At 42.5% G+C, this 24,222-nt stretch overlaps 1 protein-coding gene across 2 annotated transcripts in view; it reads right to left on the minus strand.

Annotated features, from left to right (window-relative positions):
- The window catches only part of CA10 (carbonic anhydrase 10), a 426,373-nt gene that overhangs the window by 12,780 nt on the left and 389,371 nt on the right, over positions 1–24,222 (minus strand). For both annotated transcript variants that reach the window (XM_077328676.1, XM_077328677.1), the window contains exons 6-7: positions 9,914–10,009; positions 5,484–5,556 (exon numbers count right to left, since the gene is read on the minus strand). In XM_077328676.1, coding sequence (XP_077184791.1) covers positions 5,484–5,556; positions 9,914–10,009 — 169 coding nt within the window. The remainder of the gene's footprint in view (positions 1–5,483; positions 5,557–9,913; positions 10,010–24,222) is intronic.

The following is a 24,222-nucleotide window of genomic DNA, read 5'->3' on the forward strand; positions in this document are numbered from 1 at the left end:
TCAACCTTGGTTGCCATCTGTTCACAAGCCACCATCCAAACAAAATATGTCTTTGTCATGGTCCTTTACTATATTCAAAATCATTTGATACTGTCTTTGTATCCTGTGTCTCACAAAGCTTGGCTATATCGTCCTGCTACATATATCTCTACGTAATACTGGCTTTGAGCACTACCAGCTTGCATTGATTATCTGACTCTTTTTTGCCTGAGGACAGTTTCTGAACTTGAGAACTTTTCTTGTAACATTTGTATTTTATTAACTTCGTAATCATTTTCCCAAAGCCCTAGACACCAACACTTGTTTTATAAGCTGTATGTATCTATTATCTCCTTTTAGTTCTTAGTTTAAATTTTTACAACATTGATTATTACTTTAATAACCACTACTACCAATCATGAACATCGACTATACTCTGTTTATAACACACTTTCTTGACATTAGTACATTTAACCTAGAAGGGACAGTATGACATGTCTTTACCATAACTCTCTAATATTGGAGTTTTGCTGTGATGGCAATGATTATTCTGGTAAGCAAACAACACCCATGCTGAGAATAAAAACCTTACCAACTTAATCTGGCTAAAAATGAGGCATGCTGATTGGGATTCAGCACAATGACTATATGCTGCCAAAGTTACACCAGCTATTGTTGTTGTTGTTGTTATTAATTAGATTTATTCCTCACCTCTACTTGGAGGCCCGAGGTGAGTTACAGACATATAAAACCCCAATAAAACATACAATAAAACATGGGTAGTCAACCTGTGGTCCTCCAGGTGTTCATGGACTACAATTCCCATGAGCCCCTGCCAGCATTTGCTGGCAGGGGCTCATGGGAACTGTAGTCCATGAACATTTGGAGGACCACAGGTTGACTATGCCTGCAGCACTGTTCCATCGTTATATTATTTTATTATATTGTTATACTGTTACATTATTCTGTTATATGGTTACAACCACTGTTATTAATTACTGTATGTTTTAACGAAGACTGTTTCATGTATCGTTGACTAGTTTCAATGTAAACCGCCCTGAGCCTTCGGGGAGGGCGGTATATAAATCTAAATAAATAAATAAATAAATAAATAAATAAATAAATAAATAAATAAATAAATAAATAAATAAATAAATAAATAAATATAAACATATCATACATAAATCCCCAGACAATAGAACAAGATGTGGTAAAAACTCAGTTCATATCTAACCCACTATCAAGGGGGAGGGAGGACAGAGGGTGCCAGATGGAGTACGCTACTGCTGCTGAAAGGGGGGCCAGATCTTCCATGCAGCCAGGCCTCACCCCACGACCTGGCGGAAGAGCTCTGTTTTGCAGGCCCTGCGGAACGCTGAGAGCTCCTGCAAGGCCCGCAGCTCCTCTGGGAGCTCATTCCACCAGGGTGTAAACTGCCCAGAGCTTTTATTCCAACCCCAGATCGATTCAGTCCCTGCCCTCTACACAGAATGTGATTTCCATTTGGATTTTGGGCAATTTAAATTTTCCTTCTGCAGCAAGAAGGATTGATCCAGAGTGACCCTACCTTTATTGTGCGATATCTTAGAGTGCTTTAATGCTCAATATCCAGATTGGGAAACCAATCTCCCCCACCCCTCCAAGTAAAGAAAGAGGCTCCCTGCCTGTCTCCACTCCCCCACATTCAAGAAAAGAAAGAAAGAGGCTGGGCTCCCCCCCCCCCTTATGAACTACCCTAACAACATGCAGAAGACTTTCCTGTTTCAATGGGGAGCGGGGAGAGGAAGACCCGAATTCAAAGCTATCTGGATTCAACAGGATTGACAATGGAATAAAGAAAGTAAGTGCAGACTCTGCCCAGGTTGGGGCCAGGACCAAAAAGGCCCTGGTCCTAGTCGGGGCCAGGCGTGCTTCTCTGGGGCCAGGGATAACCAATAAGTTGCAGAGCATAAGGCCCTGCGGGGGGCATAGGGCGATAGGCGGTTCAATTCATTTCTGTATCCAATACTTTGAAAGCCACTGACTAGTTTGGGCCTAAAGGAGTGCCTCGACTTACATTTATTTTCCTGCTGCCAAAGAGGTGCTGCTGTACAAACCCACTTTGTCTGAGGCACTCCTGGTGGGAACCTCTGGGAATACCTTCTTGGCAGCTGCTCTTAGACTCTGTTCACCAGAACGTCATCTATCTTCCTCGCTGTGGGCCTTTCAATGGCATTTAACGACGTCTAATTATTCCAGAAAGCCTTTTAGTAGACCTGTTAATCTACCTTGAGTATCATTGAGAAAAGCACACTATAAATGAAGTAAATAAATGTTTAACAGAACTTTTAAGCCCGGGTTTTAGCTACCATCTTAATACTATGTTTTGCATTTGATTTTTAAAATTGCAAACCACACAGCACAATTTTATGGAAATATTGCAAATAAATGCCATAAATAAGCTAATAAATATTCACTAGATACTGAAGAGAATGAGGATGCATCTCAAAGTGGCTGCTACTCATATAGTTCCAGGATCATTTGTGGCAGTCAAGGATGTTGGCTAACTGGAGCACTTAATTCACAAGTCAACACTTGTCCACTGATCCATGTCACTGCTTCCCACAGACATTTCTCAACAGGGAAACTCCGTGATATTAAAATCCACAAGATTAATTTCAGAGAATGAATGCAGTGGTTAGTGTGTTACACTAGGAATGTTAAGTCAGAAATTCAAACCATCCCTCAGTCACTGAATTCAATGGACCTAATGATAAAAGGTGGTGGGGTATGTGCATATTACCCTCGGCTTCTTAGAAAAAGGGCACGTCAAATACATAATATAACAGCTGACATACATAATCAACTGACAGTTTCCCATATCTTGTAGATGACGTTGTAGAATTTAGTAAATTTTATAATCAACATCATTTAACCTGTCTATAATAGTGGATTTTAAAATTCTGGCAGCAAAGTCTGTTTCTAAAATTTGAATGCCAAATTTCAAGGGAACATTTCTATGTAAAATATTTATTTTGAAATATTTGCAGTGAACTAGGCTCTTGAGCCAAGCACAATGATAAGAGATAATAAGATCATGCTTATGGACTTTCTGAATTAAATACTTAAAACACATATTGCATAATTTAGGTTTTGATATTTCTCTCATAGACCGTTTATGCACTGGAGGTTTCATTCCGGGCTGCAGGCTGGAGTTTTAGTCATGGCAGGTTGCCCCAACTCTTCCTGCATCCATATGGGTGAGCATGTGGCCTGGTGGACCTCATCTGCCCCCAATTTGTACTCCTGCATGAGAGCTGGGGCAGTGAAGTTCCCAGAGCATAAACGGTCATAGGTAAGCGAGGTTGTCCAACCATTACAAAAACACAGCCATTTTTTTCCCTTAGAGGTCATGAAAATTGATGTATGCCATTAATGCACACAACAGATACTGGTAGTAATGTTCTTTAGCCAGTATCTCATGGCTAAAGTGCCACTCAGTGCTTAACACCCACTCAGGGCGGCTGTCCCACCCCTGAGTGCCTCCTCCTCCAGCTGGCTTGCCTGTCTGTCCAGTGGCCAGCCAATCACCTTCCGTCCCCCTCCCCTGACCATCCCCGCCTCCTTCCATTTCCCTCCAAGGCTAGGAGGCTGCAGATCCGTGCTGCATGACAGCTGCCCCTGCCGGTGAGTTCCCTAACAGCTGCCTGAAGCCTTTCCAGGTCCAGGGGGGAGGGGGAGGCCGTCTTTTATTCCACCTCACCCAATCTAGCGCCTGTTGTATTCCTGAATGCAATGGGCTAAGCCTGTAGTTCTACCATAATTAGCAATCAGTTCTTAATGTAACAAAAGTCTCAAGCACATGCAAAAGCCTTTTCATACATTCAGTTGTAGCAGTAAACTTTAGTTTGCTACTCAACAGGGAGCCGTTCACAGCTACCCAATAAGGATATTTGGATGATACATCTTTGTGCAGTCATATTTTATATTCATTTTCAGGCATACAACTAAAATAAGCAATGTGTGAAAAGGCCCTAACACACTAAAGTCATCTGAAACCAACAGCAAATGGCTGACAGTTTCTGGAAAGGCAAGACAGGTATTTATAAAAAGAATAAAGGCAAAGATCTAGTATTTTCCCTGATAATTTAATAACATTTCTTGTTATTTTCCAAGTGTAGCTGTTGCAGTCACTTTTTCGAGAGGAAGAGTCTTACTCTCGTGCCATTTTTCTGCTGAAAAAAGATACCCTTCAAGCTGCTTTTACCTTTGGGGGCAAAACTTACAGCTCCCAAACTATGGTACTTCAGACCAACATGGCGGGTTCAAGCATCTTGGTCACAGCTTTTTTCTGGGGGGGGGGGGACAGTAACGGAGGGAGGCATAAAGAAGCCCCAGGAAAAATGGTTTTTAAATGATCACAGAAGAAAGCTTAAAATGCAGTCTGAACTAAAAACAACCTCCTCCACCACCACCCTGAGACCTGCAGATAAAAGCTAGAATATTAAAACAATAATTCTTCAGGAATTATCAATATCAAGTGCATTCAAAGCTGTTTCAGTGCCTATACATGTTGCAGGAGTAGGAAGGAGGGATGGTTATTAGTGGAACAATGAAGCAGTCATTTAAAAATCAGTTTAAAACTCCTAGGTAGCAATTGATTGCTTGCTAGGATTCTCCCGATGCATGGTTCATAGCACCTCAGGATGCCTTTAAAACCAATGCATCAGTTGTTGCTTGAACTTGTTTCTGAATTTTGAACCTATTTCACACTCTGTATTCCAACTGCAGGAGAGTGAATAGCCTCTTCTGATTTGGTTAATAACTGGAACTAAATATTGACTGTACAATCCTTCCTAAATAGAGGTTTTTAAAAAGCTAGCTGTTTAGGAGCAACACAGCCTTCCAGTATGTGAAGCAAAATGAAGTTTTAACCAAATTACATCCCGTGATCCCAGCCAACAGCATTGCTTTCAGTGCTTTGTTTTTATTTTGTTTGTTTTGTTTTGCTACTCCCTGACTGCTGCGAAAAAGTTTTTAATGAGTTTCTAGTTACTGCACAAAGTGTGAAAAGTTAGTTGTGAATTTAGGTAGATGTGAATTTCCTGCATTCTGCAGGGGGTTGGCCTGGATGGCCCTGGAGGTCCCTTCCAATTCTATGATGATTCTATCATGATGCTATGAAAGTAACTCTTATGTATTGTAGCCCTGTCTTTGGCATCTCTAATCATAATCTAATGTGACTTCAGAGTGTGATTTTAAAAATCCACACATTGGGGCTAGGTATAGACAGGAGAGAGATTTCTGCAAACCTGTGGAAAATTTACCACATGGGATTCCCTAAAGAAGTTCTGTGAACTCTTCCTGGTCAGCAGATCCTAAAACAGCATTTATATTTCCCACAGCCACTTCTCAGGTCCCAACTAAAACAGCTCTTCCATTAAGCAAACCTCACAATGGGTGGGGTATAACTACTGTCCATTGTCCTTATACAAATGTTGGATGGTGAGTCAAAAGCAACTTACTTTTGTACGTTATTCTTGTTATGGTGTCTCTGTTAAGCATACGATTTAGAAATGGATTTGATGATTCCGATACCTATGAGAGGTAAAAAAATCGAGATCGGCAACTAGTTACCACAAGCTTCCTATTTGGAAAAAAACAGAGCTTTTGATTTGCATACAAAGTATCCCATTATGAGTTGTATAGCAGCAGAGGCAAAAATAATAATGATTTTTAAAAAATCCATAGTTACAGCATCAATGACTCCTTCCAGTAATATGACGTCTCCTGTGCACCATCAGCTTTGAAATGAACATTTCTTTTGACCTTTCAGTGAACACACGTACCCCATCGCAGAATAGAATGAATATAAATAATTTTCATTTATTTGATTATAATATTTCATATCATTTGCCTTTCAGTTTGCCTTTTTTTAGGGGTCCTTATTTTGTTTCTCTCCAACCCCCCCCACTGATTAGCAGCACCTTCTTTGAACCAAGTAGGATTCCACCACTGTAATGTTCCTTGCATCAGAGAAAGCTTCCTTGTTAGTATAATCAAAATACTGGATCCAGCTTGCTGAACTGGATCCAGTGATCAGTCAGCAGAAGGTGACAGTACAGTATATTTCCTCCTTGTTTCCCTCCCTGAACAGTTCTTTCTGACCTCAGGGAAGTTTATTCTCACTCGGGGACTAATAGCCATGCAGGCTGGGGGTTTGTCTGTCCTCCATTTCCCATCTCTGCAAAGCTGTTAACAGAAAAGATAAGCGGGGCAGTTTTGTCATCTTCATTCTCCTTGCGGCCACCCCTCATCCCAGTGGATATTATTTTCTTTATAAAGAATGTATATGTTGCTTCTCCAGAGAGGTGGCTGAAAGGAAAACAAACAATCCCATAAAGTCACACGGCCAACCACATATATAACCAGTATTAAAAACGAGTTACTGAAATAAGTCAGGTGCATAAAACTACTGAGGACCCTTAAAAAAAACCTCCATAAAATAGATCAGAAGCAAATCATAAAAAGCTGGGCGGTGGGTGGGTGGGTGGGGGGGAACCTTAGCTGAAAGCCTGGGTTAAAGACATACACACAGTTTTGTCTTTACATCTAAAAGGCAGCACAATAGCCACCAGGTGAGCCTCAAGGGGGAGAGCAAAGGTGAAGTGCCACCAGGTGAAAATGCCCTGTCTCTACTTAACCATCACCCACTCCATCTCTGAAGGCAGGGCTTCAAAGTATGAGAAGAAGCAATCACTCAAGTACAAAGGCCGCAAGGTGCTTAGGGATTGAAAAGGTAACAACCAGCCCTCTGAATTGTGCCCTGTGGGTTCTGTAACTTTGTCATTATAGCAAAAGTATCTTCCGTCGCTCCATCCAAGGTTGCCATGGTCCAGTTTAAATCTGATCATAAAAGAGCTCCTCTCACCTTGCCCTTACTTCCAGTCACCAGGTTAAACTGCTGCAAGCATAGGCTTAAGGTGCAGCATCTATGTTTAGAACTGCTTAACAAATCAGGACTATGCTTAAAGGTTCTATGGAATATTCTGCCACTTGGCTTTTTTATCCAAGTTTTATCACCAAAAAAGGCAACAAAGATCTGCAAGCTGCCCTAAAAGCGTCGAACACAAAAATAATTCCACTAGTTTTATTTGGAATACCAATTTGGAAGTGTTTAACAATCTTTTAGAAAACATACGGCCTTCCTTTTTTAGACAGCTATTAGAAGTTCCAAACTGTGTGGCAAGCCGTACTCTAGCTGCAGAGCTAGGACAACAGAAATTAGAAACTTCAGCTTGGCTGCAAACCTTCAAATATCGGTTAAAGATACACTTCCATGCTCAGACAAAAAGTCCACTTTCTAATCTTCCGGGAGATCTCTGTTCTTCGAATTGGTTTAACAAAATTTTACAGAAACTACAGACCATTGGCCTTATTCACAACCCTTATTGTTCTTGAAAGACAGGTAATATTAAAATTAATAACACAGAGATTGGAAGACATGGACACCCAATCACTGGGATCCTCAGCTAATGGTGTATGCTCGCCTTGCTTTTGGAATATTCCTTTATTATACAAAATAATCCCATTGTATGTCCAAATTTTGGATGTTGTTATGTTGTTAGTTGCAAAGTCATGTCCAACCCATCGCGACCCCATGGACAAGGATCCTCCAGGCCTTCCTGTCCTCTACCATTCCCTGGAGTCCATTTAAGCTCGCACTGACTGCTTCAATGACTCCATCCATATTTAAGGGATATATATATATCCCTTAAAAAGAGTTTACCTCCTAGCTCTTTTAAACATCTTCCCCTCAAATACACCTTGGGATAGATTTCTGTGGATTCCTTCTTCTAATGGTTTCTGTTTTCATGGGTGCAATATTCCATACACCTGATTCCATATACCCTTGGAATGTCTCAAGTTTGCACGATATTGCTGCCCCTTAGCTGGATATTTAAAGAAATTGAATTACTTTTATATAGATGAGAAACTTTGGATAAAAATGGATCTGATATTCATTGTAAAAGTAGCTAAGGTATTGTCAGCCGTGTTAACTTATATTTTATGGAAACTGCTTTTGTTTAAAAGCCTAATATTTTCTGTTTATACCAATAAAGGTTTTTGGAATCCGAGTCTGGAATGTTCTGGCATGGAAATGGCTGCCTTCTTAGCCAGGCTACACAATTGCTTCTCTCTTCGGCTGCTCTTTGAACTATATTCTCCTCAGGTCTTGGTCTCTATTTCTATTGACACTTGGTTCTGGTGTTCATTTTGCAGTCATGACTCACAGTAACACAGTTGCAAGGGTTGTGGAATGAAGCCTGACTAAGAATTTTATATAGGAGTTAATCAGCTCTTGACATTTTGCCGTTTAGGCTTGGAATTCAATGAGATAGCCACGCTTCAGGTTCCAGGAATGATTCAGTACAAAATTGTGTTCTGTACTATGGAAGTCTTTGAACGCCATAGAACTAACTGCATTTGCTTCCCCGTCCTCTTGACAATGCTCCACTGTCATTGTAAAAAGATATGATCAATATTGGCAGAAGAGTAGAGCAGGGGAAATGACTTCAGTTAAATTGAAGAGTATTGTTTTACTTTTGCATCTGCAAAAAAGCTGAAATTTTCAGCATGAATTGAAAACCTTGTTTTAAAAATGAAACGTGAGTTTAGGTTTATTTTCACAATCCCCCCCCCCCCCGGGAACTACCTAGTATTTCCATTGACAGCACCCTCTTCTGCCTGTTGGGCATGGTGATAAAGAAATGAATTTCTTCAGGGTGATGTGTGACTTTTCCAGAAGACCACTATAGATGGTAAGCAAATATTTAAATCATCATATGTATGTTTAGATCCATAGCTGTTCATCCTTCACTGTACTAAGAAAATGTCCCCACTGTTTCAAAGATTGGGAAACAAACACATGTTGCTGAGACACTGATGCTAACCAACAGGCATCCTCCATCATCACTTTGTCCACCATCCGTTCAAGATGAACCTAACTAAAAATGTGCAAAAACAAATTTTCAGAGGCAAGTTGGGAGAGAAGGTGGCATATCTGTATTAAACACAGTGAACACCCTTGTAGGCTTTGAGTATATAAACATTGTTTAATACAATAGAGCAGGGGTTCCTAGCCAAGGGTCTGAAGAACTTTGGGATCCATGTGAGCTTCAGAAGGGGTCTCTGGCCTTCCCCTCCTGCCTTAATGCACTCAGCCAAAAACTAGGGAACCAGCCACTTCCATTGCTACCCCTCTGCCCTCCCAAGCGTGAGTGAGCTCTCTTGTGGTTTCTATGCCTGGCTGGGGGCAGAGCCAGCATGTCTGCACCCACTCCTGTCTACCTCCTGTCTACCCCCCCCCCCCCAGTCCTCCTCAAGCCTGCCTGTTGACGTGGTGAAGTCACTTCTGGTGACATGTCACTTCTCAGGGGCATGACAGGGAGGTTTGGCTAGCTGACATCATTTCTGGGGCTCCTCCATGATTCAAAGGCTACAGTAGAAGATTCCATATTGGGACTTTTACGGGCTTCAGTAACTATAGCATGTGGCCTCAGCCCAAGAAATCAGTACTAAGGGTGCATATATCAAACTATCACAGTTATGTTACATTTTAAAGGTCATGGGGGGGGGGGGAGAGAATGAGGATGGGACGGGAAAGAGATACTGAAAAGAGATCTAAAATGGATGCTCTGAAAACATCTTCAGAATAAAGAAGTCGTTGAGTACCTTTTAAAGGTTTCTGTAATGAGCAACTTGCATACTGGTCACAGTGATGGCTATTTCAATGAGCAACCATTAAGAACAGTCCACTAGAGCAAGATTCTCAGAGGGAGTTTGATTGTCAGGGTTACAGGATACTGGTGCTGGCCTGTACAACAGCACTCAACCACTTACAACCTCATGAAGCAAACAGAACTCAGTGGATATGAAATTGCACTATACTTACTTTCATAAATATAGAAACTACCACCAAGCCATTGGGACTTTTTGCAGCTTCCGTAACATTTGTATATAACTCATGGTTATAGTGGATTAGCTGAACCTAAAGAAACGAGAGGGAAATGAAGATTAAACATTGGTGAATTACATTGGTGAATTGGTGATTTCCTCTCTTTTCAGACAACAAATGCAGAGTTGCTTGCAACATGATCTCTACCAAGCTTGTAAAATTTCATAATCATACTTTTTTTTTCCTGCTGGAGGTTTTGCAGCCGGCATGATTTTAATAATCACAGTGACCATCTGGCTTGTATTGGCACCATAACAGTTGTTTCTCCTTTCCATTGTCAATAAGTGAATTTAACACATTAAGATGCAAAATGCTCTGCAGAGGTCGGCACTGGTTTCCCCCTGCAATAGCCTTAAATGGAGGCACTAAGTAAGATTCCAGCAATCTAAGCTACATACAAAGATGGCTAGAGACAGACTCCTTGCACAAGCAGGAGAGGCAGAAACTGACACTGCAGACTCTATGCATTCAAATAAAATACAGTTTGGGTTCATAGGAGCAGCTCAAGTTAAAGGTTTAGACTAATCACAGGACTGAGAAATGCATGTGTAACTCAGGACTCTACAACTTGTTATCCATCCAGCTGAACCACAAATAGCAGCCCCTTAAGGATTCAATAATCCACCTTTACATGCTGCCTGCTTGAGATTATATTCGATCCTTCCACCTTGCCTTTGGAATATGCTTCTCCTTTAGGCTTACCCTGCACCTTTTCTTACTTTCCTTTTTTGTGCCAGGCCAAACATTTCTCCTTCTTCAGGATTTAAACGGAAAGGTTTTGTTTTGAAAGCTGTTTTTATGGCTTACCTCTAGCCTGAAGGCTGTTTTATGGCTATCGTTTTAGGTTGCTGAATATTGTTTGTATGATGTTTTAATATTGATGGTCTTATCTGTTTTTAAGAAAGATTTTATTGGATTTGTTTTTTGCTCTGTGAGTGGCCATGAGCTGGCCTCAGGAGAGGTGGCATATGCGTTTTCAAAATAAACAAAAAAAGCAGAAACATGGATCAAACCCTTGGGAGACTGTAATATTTATTGTAAAGTGTACAATTTGGCAATGGGGCAGAGGGCTTTAGCAATGATGGGGGGAGTCATGAACACTGGCACTGTGTCCATCCCATTTACCTTCATGGCTAGACATCCCATTTCCCTCAACAATTACATCTTGATCTCGTCCTTTCTCCAAGACAATATATAGGGTACTCCTCCCCCCTCCATTTTGTTCTCACAACAATCCTGTGAAGTATGTTTGGCTGACAGAGAGTTACTAGCCCAGAGGTACTGAGAGCTTTTTAGCTGAGTGGGGATCTGAAGCCAGGTTTTTCTGATTGAAGTCTGGCACTCAAACCATTATTTGTACACTGCACAATTCTATTCTTTTTAGATATTAGAGCAAGGTTAGGATGTACAGTGATGGAGTCTGAAGCTTCGCTGGGCTCAGCTCTAGTGTACTATTAGAAAACAATTAATTGAAAAGGGCCCTGGATAATTTAAACCGGCAGACGAACAAGAAGACGCAGCAGCAAACATATAGAGGGAGAGGAGTCTTGTTTAGGAAACATTTTGTGTACCTTATATCTTCCTTATCTGAGCCATATAAGGGACCTCCTCAGATCTAGTAACATACAGCTGAGGAACTTACTTGGTTTGATGCAAGCTATACAATACAACGTAGTGACAGAGAACGACCCCCCCCCCATTCTATGAGGCAAACTACATGATACATTTTATCACTTGCTTATAGTAGTTTGCTTGTGGTCCCTCAGCCATGCAACAGCGTTGGGGAACTGTTTCTCTAAAAAAAGAAAGAGAGCCCCAGTGGGCATTGAATGATGATGTGGGGCAGGGGTAGTCAAACTGCGGCCCTCCAGATGTCCGTGGACTACAATTCCCAGGAGCCCCTGCCAGCATTCGCTGGCAGGGGCTCCTGGGCATTGTAGTCCACGGACATCTGGAGGGCCGGAGTTTGACAACCCTGATGTGGTGAGGAAGGGTTCATGCCTCCCCCTCAAGCAGTTTCCTCATGTGAAAACTATGTTTGGGGAGAGTTATTTTGCCAATTTAGATGCTCCATGAACTCTTCTGCTCAAAGGACTCATCCAGCCATTATGCCATGCCACCCACTGTTTTTTTTTTTTTTGCCATGGGTTGGCTCTTCCAATCTTTTCCGACAACTACATGTGGAGCCCTTGCCCTGCACTCCCTTCAGGATTTGTGTACGCATGGGAGAGCCCAGGGACAGGGAAGTCCAAACCTCTTGCCATTTGTTTTACTCATCAATCACTGTCACAGGGAGAAAACTCCCAAAGTCCCTCCAAGTCCGGAATAATTAAAATAAATGTTTTTTACCATAGAATCATAGAGTTGGAAGGGGCCACACAGGCCATCTAGTCCAACCCCCTGCTCAACGCAGGATCAGCCCAAAGCATCCTAAAGCATCCAAGAAAAGTGTGTATCCAACCTTTGCTTGAAGATTGCCAGTGAGGGGGAACTTACCACCTCCTTAGGCAGCCTATTCCACTGCTGAACTAGAATCATAGAATCATAGAGTTGGAAGGGGCCATACAGGCCATCTAGTCCAACCCCCTGCTCAATGCAGGATCAGCCCTAAGCATCCTAAAGCATCCAAGAAAAGTGTGTATCTAACCTTTGCTTGAAGACTGCCAGTGAGAGGGAGCTCACCACCTCCTTAGGCAGCCTATTCCACTGCTGAACTACTCTGACTGTGAAAAAAAAATTCCTGATATCTAGCCTATATTGTTGTACTTGTAGTTTAAACCCATTACTGCGCGTCCTTTCCTCTGCAGCCAACCAAAACAGCATCCTGCCATCCTCTACGTTAGCGATCCCAAACCTGTGGGCTGCGGACCACATGTGGTCCTTCGACTAATTGGAGGTGGGCCCCAAAGGACGCCTTCTCCTCCCCCCCGGCCCTTTACAACACACTTCGGGTGTCATTGACTCCCATCACTCCCAGATGGGACTATCTCGTTGCAGAGAAACAAGCTCAGGGTTCCCATTGATTTGTCATTGTCATGAGTTAAAATTTCCATGAAAATAAAATGTTCCTTATGTTCATTGTTGTGGCGTGTCTGTATCTTATTTTGAAGGGATGTTTAAACATTACCATAGCGATCAGAGTGCGTTAGGGCAGTGGTTGAGAGTAGAGGAGTAAACTACCCCCCCTCAGGGCCTCAGTAAAAGGCATTGAGTGGTCCCCGGTGAGTGGTCCCCGGCGATAAAAAGGTTGGGGACCACTGCGACAACCTTTCAAATACTTAAAGAGGGCTATCATGTCCCCTCTGAACCTCCTTTCCTCCAGGCTGAACATTCCCAAGTCCCTCAACCTATCTTCATAGGGCTTGGTCCCTTGGCCCCAGATCATCCTCGTTGCTCTCCTCTGTACCCTTTCAATTTTATCCATGTCCTTCTTGAAGTGAGGCCTCCAGAACTGCACACAATACTCCAGGTGTGGTCTGACCAGTGCCGTATACAGTGGGACTATGACATCTTGTGATTTTGATGTGATGCCCCTGTTGATACAGACCAAAATAGCATTTGCCTTTTTTACCGCTGCATCACACTGCCTGCTCATGTTTAGCTTACAGTCCACAAGTACCCCAAGATCTCGTTCACACACAGTGTTACCTAGAAGTGTATCACCCATCCAGTCATTTTTCTGACCCAGATGTAGAACCATGATGGTTTTGTAATGCAAAACCATAGTTCTTCATTTCAGAAGTTCTTCATTTAGGTGGGAAAAATCATATGCATCACTATAGGATTGGCAAGACTTGTCTTGGCAGTAGCATGTGTGAAAAGGATCTGGGGGCCTTAGTAGACCAGACACTGAACATGAGTCAGCAGTGTGACTCAGTAGATAAAAAGGCAAATGGGATTTTGGGTTGCATTAAAATTAAGTATAGTGTCCAGATCATGAGAGGTGATGTTACTGCTTTACTTTGCTCTGGCAAGACCTCACCTAAGAGTACTGTGTTCAGTTTTGGGTACCGCAACTGAAGAAAGATTTAGAGAAACTGGAGTGTGTCCAGAGCAGGGCTATGAAGATGGTGAGGGGTTTGGAGACCAAGTCATATGAGGAAACAATGAGGGAGCTTGGTCTGTTTAGCCTGGAGAGAAGACAACTAAGAGGTGATATGATTACTGTCTTCCAATAATTGAAGGGCTGTCATATAGCAGACGGAGAAGAGTTGTTTTCTGTTGCCCCAGGGGGTTGGAACCGAACCAATAGGTTGAAATTAATTCAACAGAATTTTTAGCTAAACATCTGGAAAAAGTTCCTGACAGTTTGAGCGGAACAGGTTTCCTCAGGGGGTAGTTAATTCTTCTTCTTTGGAAGTTTTTAAGCGGTGGTTAGATCATCTGACAGAAATGCTGATTTTATGAACAGTGAGTGGGTGGGCAGGAAGGGATGTGCCAGCGTTTGTCTCTTGTGGCTCTTCCTTGCATATCCAGGGAACTGCTGATTGCCACTGAGGGTAGGTGAATTTTCTCCAGGCCAGGTTGGATTCTGGAGATTTTTGGTGCTGGTGTAGAATCATTTGGGCATGAAATAGGGGTCACTGTGGTTAGGCAGGTAGTTGTGAGCTTCTGCATTGTGCAAGGGGTTGGACTAGATGACCCTGGAGGCACTTTCCAACTCTATCATTCTATGAAATGTGGGCCCAAGTCAAGCCAGCCCTTGGACTGCCTTGGACCAGGCCCAAAGCTGTACAAAAATGGGATTTAGACCCATGCACAAACAAGCTGTGATCACAGCCTATTTCATCATGCAAAAGAAGTCCATGTGGAGTATCTGTGTAACAGTTTTACTTCCAACATAAAATCCCTACTGCCACTGCCACCACCAATAAAGGAAGCTAGAAAGAGTAGCACCTTCAACTATTTGGGCAAGATTAAATATGTAGTCTCAAATGATAATTGCTTGCGTTGCAAAAAGAAAAATACAGCAGTAGATCAATCAAAGACATTCAAAACAATATGAGAATGCAAAGATGCAAATGTTTATTAGCTCTAGGCAGTCTCCTAGAGCAAATAGTGTGAACAAACAGGCCAGACGTGAAAAATGTCTTTGTTGATTTCCATTGTCACAATGAGAAACGGAGATGGAGAAACAGAAAAAGGGAGCAAATACTGTCAAAAATAATTTATATTGAACAACCAGCACAAAAATAATGTAGCTGATTTTTTTTGAAGGATTGTTCATATTTGCTGGCAGCTCTCAGTTAAGTGCTTGGGAAGTTCTGCTGTCTACTGGGCTTGTAGCCTGGTTGAGATATACATGGAAGCGCCATGTACAAAGTTATGGGCAGTTTATCTGAGGAAGCTCCAATTTCTATAATATCAGCAATATTTTTCTGAAGTCCCACAATGTCCTCCATGTGAGAGTGCCAGTTTAGAGGCGGTAACTTTACATCATCCTGACGAACTTCTGCAAATGCTTCAGAGAATGCAGGAGAATAGCTCTTTGGCCAGATGCAACAAAAGTCACCATTGAGCCCAGCACATAAAACACAGCATGTGACTCAGGGATAAGACTTCTTAAACTGTGCATTGTTGGTGGCAAAATGCCTTATATCTGATGCCAAACTAAAACCAAAAAAGGAATACAACCCAACCTTTACAGGTAGGAACTCAGAAGTTGAACTGTACAATAAAATAATGTAAAACTGGTAATTATTTATTGTGGTGCACAATTAAAAACAGAATAAAAACTACATAAAAACTATACAGAACTAATTGCACGTAAGACCAAACGTGTTTTGACCCTACTGGGTCTTCCTCAGTGGTCAGAATTGTAACAATACAGTCTATCTAAAATGTCTAAACTCATTATAAAGTGTAGCTGAGTGGTTGAATAGGATCTGTAAATGATGGCTCCAACCAATATATGTAAATTTTTGACTTTTTGGAGACCACCTCCTATGGCATATGGCTAGGCTCACCACTCTTCGCTATTATATAATTCTGTGCTGAGAGTGTATCTCATGTGTGTCAGAAAAAAAGCTATATCATTCAACCACAAAAGCTATATCATTCAATCAAGCTACATTTTATAACGAGTTTAGACATTTTATATAGAGTGTATTGTTACAATTCTGACCACTGAGGAAGACCCAGTAGGGTTGAAACGTGTTTGGTCTTATTTGCAGTTAGTTCTGTATAGTTTTTATGTAGTTTTTATTCTGTTTTTAATTGTGCACTACAATAAATAATTACCAGTTTTACATTATTTTATATCTGATGCTATAAACTAGAGAGCTTGGAATGTGCTCCAAGCATGTGAAGAACAGCTTTCTGCTTAATTGTGAAAGAGAGAATGCTTAAAACTGGAAAAAAAACTAATGGGAAGGTCAAAAGTGTTGACATAATGTCATAATTTACTTTACTTTGCAATGTTTCAGAGGAAGAAAAATATAGCTTGAACCTTTTTTTATTTTACATCTGGCACAGTAGGGTTTTTTTAAAAGCCAGCAACAAACTAACTTGGGCAGAACAAGTAAAAATGATAGACAATGAAGTCATCGATATAGTTCTGGCAGCCAGCAGAGCTGGAGAAAGCAGTCCTATTGCGATCTGTCTTCTAATGGCTTTGTAAAGAATTAATGAGAGTTCCCACTAAATGGTGACCAGAGGTTACAGGCTCATTAGCTACCCATTTATGAATTTACTGAACTTCCATAAAATCTTATGACCTCAGGATTGTTGTTGGCAACTCTTTTTTTGTTGTTGGCACCAAAGTTTTGGATTTTTATTTACTACTGATGTTCATTGCCACAGCCAAGGTCGGTAAATGAGTTCAGGAAGAAAGAGGTCATGATATCTAGTCTGGATGTTCCTCTCCACTAACTCACAGTGTCAGAGGCAGTGATGTGATGCAAGGAAGGAAAAGTGTAATTAAAAAGCAGAAAGGGCCAAGGATGGTAAGAGTGGTTCTTGGGTCTGCAATCATCAGAAAGGCTGTAGAAATACAGACTGCACATCCACTCCAGAAATGGTGCTTGGGTGCAAAACAGCAGTTTTTTTAGGCCCTTCCCTTTCCCCATTTTCCACACTGGAAAGAATAGCTGAAGACTAATGGTTGTTTTGTCTTGTCAAAACCAAAATTTTCCCATTTGAGTGCCTGGAATACTCACTATGAGAAACTAACATGATAAGGCTACAATCCCAAGAACACTTTCCTGATAGTAAGTCCCATTGACTAAAAAGGGAAATTGACAAGTAGACCTCCTTAGGATTGCTCCATAAATCATTAGTTTTGGACACAATAAAGTCACAATTAACTCATTAGACTGAGCTAAACACAAATAACCAGGGAACACTTGTGAGGGATTTAGACTGATTAGTTAATCTATCCAACTTGCACTTGCCTAGTTTCTTCACTATATTTTCTGTCACAAGCATGCATGCACATACATGCACATACACACACAGGCATCCTACAGATCCATCGTTTATTTGCACTGTGTCTAAATGCAAGCAACTGTGCTGAATAACTAGCTAAGTGTCAAACAAGGATGTTAAAACACAATCTGAAGTTAGTTTATCAGCCACAGTTAATGTTAATGATGGTTTTTCTGGGTGTACAAATACTCTGGGCTTAGTCTTGGCTCGTTCCCTAGTTCAGGGGTCTTCAACCCCCGGTCTGCGGCCCGGTACCGGGCCGCTAAGGCCATGGTACCAGGCCGCCAGTGGCCGCGCCTACCTTCCCCCACCGCAGCAAGAGGGGGGGGAAGAGGCAGGCGCGGCCGCTGGCACGCCAGCGACGCAAACGTGCATGCGCAGAGCCGCCGCGCATGTGTGTGTTTGCGTCCCCTGCTGGCGAAAATGCGCATATGCGGCAACTGCGCGTGCGCGTTTACGTGCAGCTGCTGTGGCCAGGCCGCCAGCTCTTTCCCATCCTCGGAGGCGGTCCCCGACTACAAGAAGGTTGGGGACCGCTACCCTAGTTCCCTCTCCCTGTCTAGAAGGTGATGAGCTAGCATGAAGGTGATGAACTAGCATTTGTTGTGGCAAACCCGGATATGACTGATCATCTGCAAGCTGAATTCTGGTTTAACAAACTAATTGCCGTTAACAAAAAAACATGTTTTTGTATAAATTCTGAACTGAGTCATTCCCTTGGAATTATGCTGAATATTCCTGTCCTCCACTGCTGGGGCACTTCTGCACATTGAAAAAAATAGCATCATGCCAAGGAAAGGCATTTTGCTAAAAAATAATGCAGCTCTGGCCATTCCTCACCTTCTGGCTCTCTTGCTTTCCTCTGCCGCTTTCTCACACTTCTTAGGACTCCACATGTCTGCTTGAAATGGCGGAAGAGAGCAACACACTTTACATACGACTCTCCTCCGCCTGTCAATCAAGCCAGGCAGCCAATCCCCTTTCTCCATGTTTTAAAGGGCCTGCAATGCCAGCTATTTTTTTTAAGTAAAACGTTTCCATTGAAATGCCTATGCATCTAATCATAGATGCATAGTGCTTTTTAAAATTAATGTCACCCCTTTTGCGATCATGAGCCTTGAATGTTTTAAAAATTTATCTCTTTCCCGATTTTTTTTTTGGGGGGGGGACTTTTTTTTTTTAGCTTTGCTTGAGTGATTGAACACCTATTCATTGCTCCAGACAGTTTGCTTAAAAAAGAACTCCTCCCTGGATGAAAGGAGAGGGAGGCAGATGCAGGGGGGGGGGAACTGGAGGCAGAGATAGCACTACTTTGGCTTCACATATTTCCTCAGTGTGCAGCTTGTTGGTTACTGTTCTCTAGCTCACACTTCTTAACTGGGGGAATCCACTTTATGTGATTCCCCAGCTAGTGCTTTAAAATGGAGGATGTAGTTATCAGTTTGCTGCTTGGATGCTGGATGTTGGCAACGTCATGCAAAATGGCAAAAATATGTTATCTGCATAAGGTAAGCATTTCACTCCATTGAGTGTGGAATTGTCCGATAATGGTTTTCATGCATTGGCTTTGGGTATGGTTGCTAGCTTCCCACGGATCTCCCAGAATTACAGATCTCCAGACTATAGAGATACGCTCCTTTGGAGAAAATGGATGCTTTGGAAAGTAGAGTCTATGGAGATTCTTCCACCCTGAGGTCCCTGTCCTCCCCAGTCTCCATCCTCAAATCTTGATGCGTTTCTGAACCTGGATCTGGAAAACTTACCTCCTGCCAACCCTTTTTGGTGGTCTGGGGGAAACTGGCAACCATATATTATATTTTGGAATATAATCTTTCACACTGTTCTTTTCAGTTACACATACATCATTTTGTTTCATTTTTGTTCTACAGTGCAGCATAATGGGATCTTAGGACACTATGTGAGAATGTAGGGCAACCTTGATATAACATTCCCCATATACTTCCCATCCAATTATAGTTTGGAAAAGTTAACTTAGCAATGTTGTATTATACAATCATGTTAATGGAGTTGTGTGTAGGCAATAAGTAATTATCCCCACTCCAGTTATGCTCCAAATAATTTGGTTAAAACTTGATCACATAATGACCCACTTTTGCTTCCAGGACTGTGGACTCCCACCACCTTTCCTGCCCTTCTGTGTATTTATACTGCTGTTGATTCTGGCTGAATTAATTAAATACATCAGAAATTTTAATAATAAAATTGACTCAAAATCTCAAGGCAAGTAGATTTAAACACCATTTATAATGAAAGGCCCTTGATGCTAAATCAAGGTAGCAGATGGGGATTGCAACAATTCCAATTTCATTACAGCAGGGGTAATAGGTAAAGGTAAAGGTATCCCCTGTGCAAGCACCGAGTCATGTCTGACCCTTGGGGTGACGCCCTCTAGCGTTTTCATGGCAGACTCAATACGGGGTGGTTTGCCAGTGCCTTCCCCAGTCATTACCGTTTACCCCCCAGCAAGCTGGGTACTCATTTTACCGACCTCGGAAGGATGGAAGGCTGAGTCAACCTTGAGCCGGCTGCTGGGATTGAACTCCCAACCTCATGGGCAGACAGATTCAGACAGCATGCCGCTGCCTTACCACTCTGCGCCACAAGAGGCTCTAGCAGGGGTAATACATGGTATTAAAATTGCCATTTTTAAAACAAATGGGCCACATGAGAGCAGACAGGAGGGGAAGAAATGGGAAGTCATGGTGGCAGGAAGGCAAAGAGAAGTTGTGCGTGGTCAGGGAGGAAGGAACACATTGTAGAAAGGCAGAGAGCAGGGAACATGCAGAGGTGGGCAATCAAAAATTTGAAAGGAATAGACTTGAGGAGGTGAAGAGGCCATTGAGAAGGAACAGGCAGAGGTGCAAAACTATTGCCATCATTATAAATATTTATTTTATAGTGCTGTCTCCTTCCATATGTCCCTGTATGTCAATTATATTAACCAGGCAACTGTCTCTTGGCAATCCCACCAATTAGGATGGTCCACCTAGCGTCAAACAGAGCATGGGCCCTTTCCATCATTGCTCTGGATCTGTGGAATGGTGAGAGTGAAGAGGTGAGGTAGGCTCCCTCCCTGGAGGTTTTCATGTAGTGTTGCAAGGCCTGCCTGTTTGCCAGGCTTTTGAGGTCATTTAAATCATAGAATCACAGAGCTGGAAGGGACCTTAATGATCATCTAGTCCAACCCCTTGCAGAATGCAGGAAATTCACAACTACAAATGATAGGCATATTTTGGGGGGGAGGGAGGGGAGGAATTTGAGGCTTGGTATTTCATTTTTTGTTTTAGTTGGGGACGTTTTAGCTATTATTGTAAGTTGCCTTGAACCAAGAGGAAAAGTGGAATATAAATGGTTTAATCCAGTGGTCCTCAACCCCCTGTCCAGGGACCGGTCCCGGTCCATGGAGCACTCGGTACTGGGCTGCGGCTCCTCCCTGGCTGCTGCCTTGGGGGCTGCCCTGCCACTCTGCCTCCGGCTCACCTTTGATGCTATCCAGCGGCCATCATGGCTGGGGCTCCCCCTCGGCATGGCACTGTACAGCTGTTGCTGGCAGTGCCCCCCAGTGGACAGCGGGAAGTCAGGGGCACTGGCGGGAAAGCGACTTCCCTCGGCAAAAGACTACCCTCCCCAGGCCTCAGTAAAATTGTCAAGCATTGACCGGTTCCAGGTGATAAAAAGGTTGGGGACCACTGGTTTAATCCATAGACTTCTGAAAGGAGGAGGTTAAAGAACATTAACTCGAGACGTTAAAATTAGCTAACTGCCCCAACAGGAACTCCAGCAGTTTCAGTTATGTGGATACCAGGGGCTAGTTGGAAAGTTCCCTTTGCTGACATCATGATCAAAATTAGTCTCAAAGAAGGCCTTATATTTGCAAGAAAATGCTGAAGAGAATATGTTTGCTGTAATTCAAGTGCGGTAGAGCTCCTTCTGGAGAAAGTGCAAAGAGACAGCTGTGAGGGCAAAACACCATTGGTAATTAACATTATAAACTACAGATCAATTTCCAAGAAACTTGTCCTACATTTTGTAAACGTGCCTCGTATTTTTGCTTTACTCCAAATCACTTACCTTTTCTCAATGTGCTTTTACTGTGACATTCTCTCTTTTAAATATCTAGAGCGCAGGATGAACTAGGCACCTTCATTCTGGCTGCTCCTGGCCATACTGCTGCTGCATTCCCCCTGACTATAATGTGTCTCCAGAATCCTGCAGCTGGAGTTCTTTTCCACAGGGAATTCTGAAACATGGTTCCAGGATAGTTCAGACAGGGGGGTAAAAAAACTTATTCTCTAACCAACAGGCATTGCTTTTAAAGAGACACTATGGACTTTTGGATCTCCAGGAGTTTGGGAGGCACTGTTTAGAATTCCTCAAATCTTGACAGTGAGCTTGCTCATCCACTGTGTATAGCAAGAGTCAAATATTTATGTGTCTTCTCAACACCATCCTAAAGCATTTTCAGATGTGTTAAAAACTCAGGTTAGTACTCCAAAAGAGCTCTACCAGCATTCCGAAAGCTACTTCCTTTACTTTCCTCTCACACTGAGACCGGCATTACCATTTGAAATAAATACTTCTAAAAGATACTGCATGGCTGCTTTGTGACATAATGTCACCTCTGGAGCTCTCTCTAAATGGCTTGGGACCTAGCACCTGATGTATCATCAATCTCCCCTGCTGTTTGTAGCACAGCTATGATCAGTCGAGAGGCCCAACCTGACAAATGTTTGATTTAAAAGTGAAGTGGCTGATGGCAAAGTGTTCTCTGCCTTGAGGGAGCTTGTTTGTCTTCATGTATTTTGTGTTAACCATCCATAACATGACAGGGGGTGTTTAATATTGGAAGCATGCCTCCAGTCCTCGAATGAATACATTCTTAACTATGGCAGAATCTGAATGTTACACACACATAGATTCTAGATCATTTATATGCCACCTTTCCACTCGGAAAAGGACTCAAAGTGGCTCATCAATGAATAAAACACACAAATACTGCTACAGGAATGACATTCAAAGCATTAACAACTAGAAAATGATTTAACGCCGTATTTAAAATGTGGGCAAGAGTTTAAGTTTTAAAAGGCCTTCTATAAGTAATGTTTTGCCATGGAGCACTTCGATGTTGGAGCTTCTACGATGAGGGGATAAGCATAGTTTCAAGGAATACAATTTCAAAAATTGGGGGGAGGTGGCCTCTGAGAATGTCTTGCCATCCAACATACTTCAATAATGGTGATTCTCTACAGGAGAAGCAAACCACCTCATAGTATGGGCAAATATATTCACTTATTTAATGTATTTATTACATTTGCATACCACCCTCCCCTGAGGCTCAGGGGGGTTCACATGGAATGTAAAAGAACAATACATCAAACTCGTTTTTTTTTTTTTTTTGTCAAATAGAAATACAGCAATGGTAATAACAACAACAACTGAGAATAACAATTTAACAGGATAACACTCAAATAGGTCCATGGTTCAGTTCAGGTACATGGATTCCTGGGAGGGAGGTTCAGGGATCCAGCAGGTGTTGATGGTTCCAGTTGACCTCAACCAAATGCCTGCAGAAGAGCTTCCTTTTACAGGCCCTGCGGAACTGTTTTAGTTCTGTTTGGCCCCTAATCTCCTCCGGGAGCTCATTCCACCAGGTGGGGACCAGGACAGAGAATGACTGAGTTCAAGCAGGCTTCTTTTGGGCCTGGAATCACTAGCCAGTTGGAGGTGACAGAGTGCAAAGCTCTTTAAGGGGCATAGGCAGAAAGGCTGTCCCTCAGGTACACTGGTCTCTAATCTGGAATTTGACTGGTAGCCACTGCAATTGTTGGAGGATGGGCCGGATGTGGGACCTCCATTACTTTTTTGATAGCCAACTAGTCAAATTTTTCTATTTTGGGTATTTCCATTCAACCAGCCCTCTTTTGCACATTTCTAGAGGACGGCAGTTCAGCATGGATGTCAAAGTCCTCCAGAATGAATAGTCTGGGGAGCAGTAGCATCAGGGCTGCCACTGCCTCCAGCAGGGCTGGCAGGGCATCTGGAGGTAAGTTGGCCGCACGGTACACCAACCAGAAGGCCATACTCTTGACTGATCCCCACCCAAGGCCAACGCATTCAGTACCTGTGATTGACAATGTGGGAAGGGCCTGAAAGAGAAATGCTCTCCAATTAGGATTGCTATCCCTCTTCTCCACCCTGCGATCTGAGACTGGTAGAGAACAGAGAACCCGGCAGGAGCTAGTTCTTTAAGAGCAACTGTTTCATCCTCCCTGACCCATGTTTCTGTCACGCACACCAGGTCCACTCTATGCTCTGCAAAATAAGTTTGCAGGGTAGAGGTTTTGTTGTTTATTGAGCTAGCATTGCACATCATCAGTGCCAGAGACGACACTGTAGATCAAGGCAATAGATTTAAACTGGATGTGTAAATCTCAGCTGCAGAATCATCTCAAAGCATTTTAGACAGCAAAACAAGGATATACCACTCTTGTCCTGCCTTCTCCCTTCTAGGCATTCATACCAGGTTCTTGCATTCCCCCCCTTCTTTTTTCTGGTGCCCACAGGGCTCACCACTTTTTCTTCTGGATTCATGTTGAATAATAACAATAAGAGAGGGAAGAGTCCCTTGTCCTGGCCTGAATATGTAAATTCTGAGGCTAGCCCAATTTCATCAGATCTTGGAAGCTAAGCAGGATCTGCCTCACTTAGTAATTGAATCTCCAAGGAATACCAGGGTAGTGATGCAGAGGCAGGAGGTTGCAAACCACCTCCGAACCTCTCTTACCTTGAAAACTTTATGG

The sequence above is a fragment of the Paroedura picta genome, chromosome 3, assembly GCF_049243985.1.
Source record: "Paroedura picta isolate Pp20150507F chromosome 3, Ppicta_v3.0, whole genome shotgun sequence".
Lineage (NCBI taxonomy): Eukaryota > Metazoa > Chordata > Lepidosauria > Squamata > Gekkonidae > Paroedura > Paroedura picta.